Source organism: Rhinolophus ferrumequinum, chromosome X, assembly GCF_004115265.2.
Source record: "Rhinolophus ferrumequinum isolate MPI-CBG mRhiFer1 chromosome X, mRhiFer1_v1.p, whole genome shotgun sequence".
In the NCBI taxonomy this organism is placed as follows: Eukaryota; Metazoa; Chordata; class Mammalia; order Chiroptera; family Rhinolophidae; genus Rhinolophus; species Rhinolophus ferrumequinum.
The window spans coordinates 75,823,667-75,833,652 of NC_046284.1; the positions used below are offsets into that span (position 1 = coordinate 75,823,667).

Genomic DNA, 9,986 nt, shown 5'->3' on the forward strand with positions numbered 1-9,986 from the left:
TTATTGTTTCCCAGACATTGTGCTGTTTACAAAGGTTTGTAAAAACCTGGCATCAAACAAGTCTATCAGGGCCATATTCCAACAGCATTTGCTTACTTCTTGAACCTATGCCATATTTTGGTAATTCTCGCAATACTTCAAACTTTTTCATTGTTATTGTATCTGTTACAGTGATTTGTGATCAGTGATCTTTGATGTTACTATTGTAATTGTCTCGGGGAGCCACAAACCATGCCCAGATAAGACAGTGAACTTAATAAATGTGTGTTCTGACTGCTCCATCCACCAGCCATTCCCATCTCTCTCCCTCTATTCAGGACTCCCTATTCCCCGAGACATAACAATATTGAAACTAGGTCAATTAATAACCCTACACAGGCCTCTGAATGTTCACGTGAAATAAAATCACACGTCTCTCACTTTAAATCAAAAGCTAGAAATGATTATGCTTAGTGAGGAAGGCATGTTGAAAGCTGAGATAGACCAAAAGCTAGGCTTCTTGTGCCCAACAGTTAGCCAAGTTGTAAATACAAAGGAAAAGTTCTTGAAGGAAATTAAGAGTGCTACTCCAATGAACACACAAATAAGTGGAACAGCCTTATTGCTGATATGGACACAGTTGTGGTCTAGATAGATCAAACCAGTCACGTTTTTTCTTAAGCCAAAGCCTATTCCAGACAAAGGCCCTAACTCTCTTCAGTTCTTGGAAGACTGAGAGAGGTGAGGAAACCGCAGAAAAGTTTGAAGCTGAGGTTGGTTCATGTTTAAGGAAAGCTGTCTCCATAACATAAAGTGCAAGGTGAAGCAGCAATTGCTGATGTAGAATCTACAGCAAGTTATCCAAAAGATCTAGCTAATTAATGAAGGTGGCTACACTAAATAAGATTTTCAATGTAGACAAACCACCGTGTTTCCCTGAAAATAAGACCTAACGGGAAAATAAATCCTAGCATGATTTTTCAGGATGACATCCCCTGAACATAAGCCCTAATGCGTCTTTTGGAGCAAAACTTAATATAAGACCCAGCCTTATTTTCAGGGAAACACCGTTATATTGGAAGATGCCATCTAGGACTTTCATAGCTAGAGAAGTCAATGCTTGCCTTTAGAGAGGATGACTCTCTTGTTAGATGCTAATGCAGCTGGTGACTTTAACTTGAAACCAATGCTCATTTACCATTTGAAAATCCTAGGACCTTTAAGAATTATGCAAAATCCACTAGGCCTGGGCGCTCTCTGAATGGAACAAAGCCTGGAGGACAGCATACCTGTTTACAACATGGCTTACTGAATATTTTATGCCCATGTCGTTGCTCAGATCAAAAAGATTTTCAAAATATTACTGCTTAGTAATGGAGATGTACAAGGTTAATAGTTTTCCTGCCTGCTGTAGCCCATGGATGAAGGAGTAATTTCGACTTTGAAGTCTTATTATTTAAGAAACAAATTTTGTAAGGTTCTATCTGCCATAGATAGTGATTCCTCTGATGGATCTGGGCAGCCAGTTGAAAACCTTCTGGGAAGGATTCACCATTCTAGATGCCATTAAAAACATTCGTGATTCATAGAAGAGGTAAAAACATCAACATAACAGGAGTTTGGAAAAAGTTTATTCCATCCCTCATGGATGATTTTGAGAAGATTCAAGACTTCAGTGGAGGAAGTACGTGCACATTTGGTGGAAATGGCAAGAGAACTAGAATTAAAAGTGGAGCCTGAAGATATGCCTGAATTGCTGCAATCTCATAAAATTTTAATGGATGAGGAGTTGCTTCTTACAGATGAGCAAAGAAAGGGGATTCCTTGAGATCTTTGTTGTGACATTCACTTTATTGTGGTGTGGAACTCAATACGTCCAAGGCATGCCTGTATTTCATATAATAAGTAAGAAAGTTTCAAATGTTTAAGTATAAATCCTTATCTACATCAGGTAAATTTGGAGATCCCTAAGAGCCACTTAACTGATAATAGTATCACATAAATGAATTTTAGAAATCTCTAATTTAGCTAATATAGATAGAATACTCGACTAAAATTCCATTTTCTGCTTCCTTGAGCTCCATCAACAAACTACTACATGAGGCTTACTTTACAGCCTTTGGCCAAGGAAGTAATAAAGCACATGGCATAGATATGTTTTCTTCAGTTAATATCTTACATATGAAATCCAGTGTCAGTCATACTGAAATCAGAATAATCCACAAATCCAAAAGTTGGTATAATTACAGAAAGTCAACAGCAGAGGTCACTGATTATAGATACGTGAAAAACTTTTTTGACAAAATTAATTAGTTTTGAAAAACTAATTTGACAGATCCTTTCATTAATATCACCATAAACATCACAAATAAATATGCTGAAAACTCTAAAGGTCTAATTAAGATAAATGTGCCAAGGGAACCAAGGAGCTAGCTAGTCTTCAGACATCCTAGGAGTATATTTGATAGGACCACTCTTACCTTAGGTCTGGTGGCACCCTAAGTTCTCTTGGCAGGGGTGAAAATGACTTAATAATGTCAATTCCAAATACAAAAATAAATGGGAGGTAGAAAGTAGTAGGCATAACCAAGATCTGAATTTTAGCTTAAAGACGACCTAAAATAATTGTGATCAGTTATTCATGAACTATAATTTCAGCCTACTATAAAGTCGACTTCCAGGTGAGAGCCAAATTCTCTTTTCACACTACCTCATATAAAAAAGCTATTTAGGGCAGCCGGATGACACAGTTGGTTAGGGTGTGAGCTCTTAACAGAGTTGCTGGTTCAATTCCCACATAGGCCAGTGAGCTGCGCCCTCCATAGCTAGATTGAAAACAACGACTTGACTTGTAGCTGATGGGTCCTGGAAAAACACACTGTTCCCCAATATTCCCCAATTTTAAAAAAAGCTATTTAAAAAGTTGTATGGTGTTTAGATTTTAGTATTAACACAAAGGTTAAATAAATGAAAAGTGATCAAGCTTGGTTTCATTCACAAAAGAAACAAACCTACAATGAAGGTTTCAAATGCACTTTATTTCTTCCACCATGCCACATTTTAATGGCTACATAGTGCTTTCACTTGGCATCAATTATGAGTTGGTTTTGAAACAATTCAGTATTATGCCAATTGGGATGATTACTGATCTCGCCATTCCTTTGGGGTGACTCTGCCAACAGGGGACAGGTTCCATTCTATTCCAATTTGTGTTGCTGTCTGTAAGAATTAAAATGCTGTCAGTTATGTATGTTTAAACCAGAGTCCGATCTCCCTTAAAGACTATTTCTTAAAAGTGACAAAGGTATTCTGCTCTATAGGTTAAAAACACACAGAAACTCACCTGGTATATAGAGCCCTCCATGTCAGCAAACCTAATTACTATCCTAATTCTCAGAGCAATGCTGTTCAATAGAATTTCCTGAGATGAAGGAAATGTTCTATCGGCACTGGGCAATACAGTAGCCACTAGCCACATATGGTTATTGGGCAACAGAAATGTAGCTAGTATGACTGAAGAACTGAATCTCTCATTTTATTTAATTAACTCAAGTTTACATTTCACATTTTTATACTATCTCCTCAAAATGTTGCTTCACTCAACCACAACTACCTAAATACTGCCAAAGAGCACTTTTGTAATACCCCTTTATGAATGAGCACTTCACCTCCAAAAGTGCCCAGATTATACATTTGTTCAACATCTGTTTACTCTTCTAATTAAGTCACACACTTATTTTAATAGTATATCTGATTTCAGGAACCAAGAATAAAGTATCTTTGTTTATTAAAGCAAGGGTTAATTCATATCTTTTAAAATCAATTTATATATTTATTATAACATCAAGACTCCTAATTTTAACCAGCAAGTAGTGACAAGTAGATTATTAAATGCAAGATGCAAAGAAAAACCCACTAAATTATTGAAAGGAAGCTACTTTGTAGCTCATCCTTCAGAATTGTTGTACTCAGCTCTGAGAGCAGAATTTAGAAGAAAAACTAATTAAATGAAGGAAAGTGACCCAAAATGGAGAAAACCCTGGAAACGATGTAACACAAATGATTGACAGAACTAAGGATGCTTATTTAATCTGAAAGAGAAGATCCAGGATACATAGCAATTTTCTAACATCTAATGGTTGATACACGGAAATGGGATCAGAATTTCTGTGTTGCAATGGAATGATGGGTAGAATACGGAGGCAGATTTTAACACAACATATGATCCTTTTAAACAGCTATACAACATGGAAAGGGCTACCTTGTGATCTAGTACACAACTTGTTATTGGAAATGTTACGAACAGATGATGGATGAATGCTAAATGTTGAAAGAAATTCCTGCACTGGGTGGGTGACTATAGTACAAAATTTCTCAAGTCCCTCCGAACTAGAAATGTACACTTGCCATGTAAAAACATTTTAAATACATGAGCTAAATGGGAATAAAAAAAACATCTAAACCAGAAATTATCAATCAATAGTACTTACATATGTCCATGTAGCAACACAGAAAGTGACTCCACTAGCTAAAACAGCATTACCATATTTGTCATGAAAATCAGGTGTCCGTTTCTGGTGAATCTGCCTTGCCATTGTTTGCTGAATACTTCGAGCTTAAAGAAAAAAAAAATATATGGAAGCATATTCAAGAATTATCAGAAAAGATAACATATGTAATTGATATTGCCAATCTGGAAAGCCAACGAAGTTAACTTTTATAGTACTATGCAGTTCAATAAAATGTTAAAAAAAAACCCACATATTGCAGCTAAAAGTATCATACTTTGAAAGGCAACAAAAATTAGATGAATTGACAGATGGTTAGATCAATAATAAAACAAATATAGCAAAACTGTAGTATCTATGTGGTGGATATATAGATTTTCATACAATTATTCCAACTTTTCTGTACGTCTGAAAGTTTTCGTAATAAAATGTTGGGGGGAGGTAAAGAACAGGTGATGTCAGTAACATTCACTACAAGTTGGCATTTGTATAACCTCCTATTCATTAATTTCAGTATTTATGACCTAAATTTTCACTAGTTTACTTAGCAGTGATCAACAACTTACAACATAAAGGGTAAATAAACTCAAAATAAACTTCAAATTAAAACACAGTAAATGTTATGACCTTAAAATTACAAAAAAAACCAAAAAAACTCCAAATACTAATCTTGACTTTTAAAAAAATTACTAATCACCACGCTAAAAGAAGTGGTGTATGTGAAAAGGTGTAAGACACAGACCCTGTCGTCAGGTACCTTCCAGTCTAGAGGACATCAGACATGTAGACAAATTAACTATACTACAAGGAAGTAGAATGCTAGGTAAGCACTTTGAATAGCAGGTAGGATTTGGTTCTGTAGATGTGGGAAAGGGGAATCTGAAAAAATGCAGAGAGAAAAATCCCAGTGTACTAGACAACCAATTTCATTTGGTTCAAGGACAGGGTGTATAGATAAGTAATGGGGGTAAAACTAGAAAGGATCATGAAGGGCCACTTTTTTTGGTAGAGGTAAAGGTTTTTGAGCAGAATGACACTAAGACTGCTTTTACTATTATTTTAGTAGAGTTTTCAAACTGCCTCTGGAGGCACTTAGGAGGGCTTGGGAAAGAGCAAAGACTGGAAAATGCATATTTCCAGCTGTTTTTCTTTTATATTTTCCATTTTTATTATTTTTATCTTTTAGTTTTCAATTACAGTTGACATTCAATATTATATTATTTTCAGGTACAAAGCATAGTGGTTAGACATTTATATAACTTACAAAGTATTCTCCTCCAGAAGTCTAGAACCCACCTGACACCATACATAGTTATTATATTATTGACTATATTCCCTATGCAGCACTTTACATCCCCATGACTATTCTGTAACTGCCAATTTGTATTTCTTAATCCTTTCACCTATCCCCCCAACACTCCTCCCATCTGGCAACTATCAGTTTGTTCTCCGTATCTGAGTGTTTCCTTTGTTCGGTCCAGCTAAGTTTTTTAATTTCCGTTCAATCTAGGTAACAGGTCCTTATTGTTTTAGGGCCTCAAAAAGGTACTTAAGTATGTACTAATGTAAAGCATATTAAAGAAACAGCAATCTCGCCCATTCACTGGAGTGCCAGTGAATGGGCGAGATTGCTGTTTGATACAATGTGCTATGACACAATGTGCTATTTCAAGACAGTTATTTGCCCATTAATGGTTCTTCTCTTAACTGCCTTAAGTTTTTTTCACCTTTAGTCACACTTGGGATGAGCAAATTTACAAGCATTTCATAATATATTCTGCTCTAGAGCAGTTAAAGAGTTTGTGAATTCCCCATTGAAAAACAAAATAAAAACAGGAAAAAAAAAAACCCTTTCCTGAGTTACAACAAGGCCCTACCTGTTCAAAGGACAAAGAAATTAAGATTACCAAACAATTCTGAAACATCTCAACACTCGAGTCACTCAAATAGATTTCTTCAGACCTCTCCTCTGTGACAAGAAATGGTTTAGTTACTACCTATTGGTAATCTCATATAATCCTCAAGAAATCTATGAGGTAGGTTTTATTTACTAACCTCCTATTTTAAAAAGGAGGAAAATGAGGTTCAAAGAGGTTAATTTCCTCCTATGTTAAAGAGTTAAAAGAGGAGGCTTTGGGATTACAAGAAAACAGTCAAAAAACAGTCGTGCAACTATTTTTGTTTTTGTCAAAGCTGCTTTGAGTGTTCAGAACACAATCTAGTAATACCACCAATTACTCTGTAAACTAAAAATAAGAGCTAAAGAAGCTAAATGATAATTGCTTATGGTCACTTTCATTGTCAAAAAAAAAAAAAAAAAACTGTTCACTTTACTCAAGGTCACCTAGACTGCAAATCAAGCATGGAAACGATTTTTCTCTTTCCAATCTAGTGCATTCTCAAAACATAATGCTGGTCTCAAAATGTCCCTGTACCTGCCTGACTTATATAAGAAAAAAAAAATGACCACAATTGCTTTCGGGGCAACTAATAACCAACAAATAGCATAAAAGCTGCAGGGCTACCATTTAGGTTGTCTCCCAACGATGAAACCAGATGAAGAGCTAGATTTAGTTTCCTTCCGTTACGATTACAGGAATTGGAGAGGAGACTCTTCTATTTTGGGTAAATGTATCCCCAAAGCTGAAATTAACGAAATTACTTAATAAGAGGTGTCCACCAAGCGTGTTCTTCTCTGAAATCGTTAGGTTAATGAATTAAAAAAGCAGGAGTAGCCTATGACTCCGGTAACAGAGAGCTGTGAACCGCAACAGAAACACTGGATAATTAAGCTAATGCTAAGGACATTTTCCCAATTGCTTGGGGCAAGGTGGGAGACTAAACATTTAGAATTAGAAGGTCGGGACGCAAGTGGAGAGAAAGGACACGAGCGACCACGAGGACGAATGTATAAAAGGCAGTTGGAAATTATTTGCGCACAATTTTTGCTCACCTGGGAGACGACTTAATGCATTTTTGGCCAAGGGAAACATCGTGAAGCCCAAGCCTGAAGACAGAACTGCGGCAGATGCAGCTGCTGGTTTGTAGAACTTCGCGTCAAATACCCTTGCAAACAGCCTTGAAAAACAAAATGGCTTTGGGCAGGGCTCGTTAATGAGATTAATGAAATCTCGCGAGTCCTGAACAACCAATAGAAATCGTAACCTTCTATACAGCACGGAAGGATAAGGCTTTTTGGGAAATGTAGTTTCAAGCTTTATACATGATGTATGATGATATTTTACTGAAGAATCACACACACACACACACACACACACACACACACACACACACACACTTTGAAGCTAGATTTAGGGCTCTGTAGAGGAGCTCTATTTTGTATGCTTGATGTTTCCTGGTAATTAGATTCAGTTTATGTACTTATGACAGGAATACTATGTAATTGCTGTGTTCTTAGGGCATCTTATCAGGAAGCATATAATATTAGATTGCCCCACCAAAAAATGTTAGATTGACCCATTACTGGTAATTCCAACTTTAATCATTTGATAGGAGTGACCTCCAAGTTCCTTTACTATAAAGTTACTGTTTTTCCCCTTGTAATTAATAAGTAATGTGAAGAATACATTGAGACTATGTAAATAACCTTCATCAAATTTTCACCCACTAGTTTTTGAACCATTGATGATTTTTGCCTAAATAACTAGTTTGAAAATTGCAAAATAGTGATTTTCTAACTGTATCGTTCCTTCTATATTTAATAGATGTTCTACTGTGTGGAGGAATTTTATCTTCTCCCCTATTTATTTCTTCATTATCAATGTGGATTCAATGTTATAATCCATTACCATCAGGATTTATTTTAATGAACAACATTGTGAGATGTAGTCAGTAGGAGTCCCTTTTCCAGCTGTCTTTTTTTGACGTCTCCATTATTTTTTTTAGCATGTTTTTACTTTTGACACAATATGTTCGAGGCTCATTTTGTCCTTTCCTTGCTTCAGCACTGGAATCAGCCATTTCTTTAAGGAGCCCTAAGTTCTTTTAGGGATGGGATTTAGCGAGCTAGATTTGGCACTAAGTGTGTTCATTGATATTGAAGTGCTATTGCTTCTAGTCCTAGTGAATAGAGCTAGGAATGTATGTTATGAAAGTTTATACTAATACCTCCAATTCCAGTCCAACCCCCCAAAATTCTTCTTTACTTTCTCTCATTTCATATTTGTATCTCCCTTTTTTCAGTGAGAATCCTGGTTCTCAGCAACATCAATGTTTTGTTTTTTTTAATATAAATTTTATTGGGGGAATATTGGGGGACAGTGTGTTTCTCCAGGGCCCATCAGCTCCAAGTAGTTGTACTTCAATCTAGTTGTGGATGGCGCAGCTCAGTTCCAAGTCCAGTTGCCGTTTTCAATCTTTAGTTGCAGGGGGCACAGCCCACCATCCCATGCGGGAATTGAACCAGCAATCTTGTTGTTGAGAGCTTGCGTTCTAACCAACTGAGCCATCTGTCCGACCTCCAGAAGCTCAGCTGCAGCTCGTTGTCTTCAATCTAGTTGTGCAGGGCGCAGCTCACTGGCCCATGTGGGGATCGAATCAGCAGCCCTGTTGTTCAGAGCTCGAGCTCTAACCAATGGTGCCATCTGGCCACTCAACATCAATGTTTTTATATATTGTATTACACACAATATTATTTTCAGAATTGCTGTACTCATATGAGTATGAAAAATTAACATACTTAGTAGAGTTCAAGATTTGCTTGTAGTTATTTTTTTCTCTAGAATCATGGTATATAATCGAAGTAGTGTGTTCACATGTTATTCAGATTAGTTTTTTGTTGTTTAGTGTGGCTGTTTCTCATTTGAAATAGAGTTGGGCTCCTTTTTATCTGTTTGTGTATGATTTAAGTTATTTTCCCTTTCTTATTGATTGATTTATAAAGTTTAAATTTCTTTTTTAAATTGTGGTAAAATATACTTAACATTAAATTTACCATTTTAGCCATTTTAAAGTGTATAATTCAGTGACATTAAGTACATTCACATTGTTGTGCAACCATCACCACCATCCTTTTCTGGAACTTTTTTTCATCTTACAAAACTAAATGATTTGCTTTTATATTTTGATTACTTAAAAATATTAACGTTGGGGTGGCCGGTTAGCTCAGTTGGTTAGAGCATGGTACTAAAAACACTGAGGTTGCCGGTTCGATCCCCGCATGGGCAACTGTGAGCTATGCTCTCCTACAAAAAAAAAAAAAAAGAAAAAAAAAATTAATACTGTCATCCCAGTAAACTTTAATTTTAAAAGTATTAACATAATTCCAAAACTCAAAACTATGCAAACTGGTGTAGAGAAGTGTCATTCCCTCCCTTAACTCTTCTTCTTCATTTCTTCCACCTCCTCTAGGTAACCAATATCATTAGTTTCTCATTTAAACTTTGTTTCCCTTTGCAAAAAATGGGCAAATATGTATATATTTTCTTCCTCTTGTATTATACCCAAATGTAGCATAATATGTATATTCCTTTGCTTTTT

General features: G+C 36.0%; 1 protein-coding gene across 1 annotated transcript; it reads right to left on the minus strand.

The window, feature by feature from the left end:
- Positions 1 to 2,996: 2,996 nt before the first annotated feature.
- LOC117025637 (cytochrome c oxidase subunit 7B, mitochondrial) lies at positions 2,997 to 7,595 on the minus strand. Its single transcript, XM_033111610.1, has 3 exons — positions 7,441 to 7,595; positions 4,470 to 4,594; positions 2,997 to 3,198 (listed from the first exon to the last, which is right to left on the minus strand). Exons 1-3 carry the CDS (start codon positions 7,478 to 7,480, stop codon positions 3,121 to 3,123), a joined length of 243 nt encoding a protein of 80 aa, XP_032967501.1. The 5' UTR covers positions 7,481 to 7,595; the 3' UTR covers positions 2,997 to 3,120.
- Between the last annotated feature and the right edge of the window lie 2,391 nt (positions 7,596 to 9,986).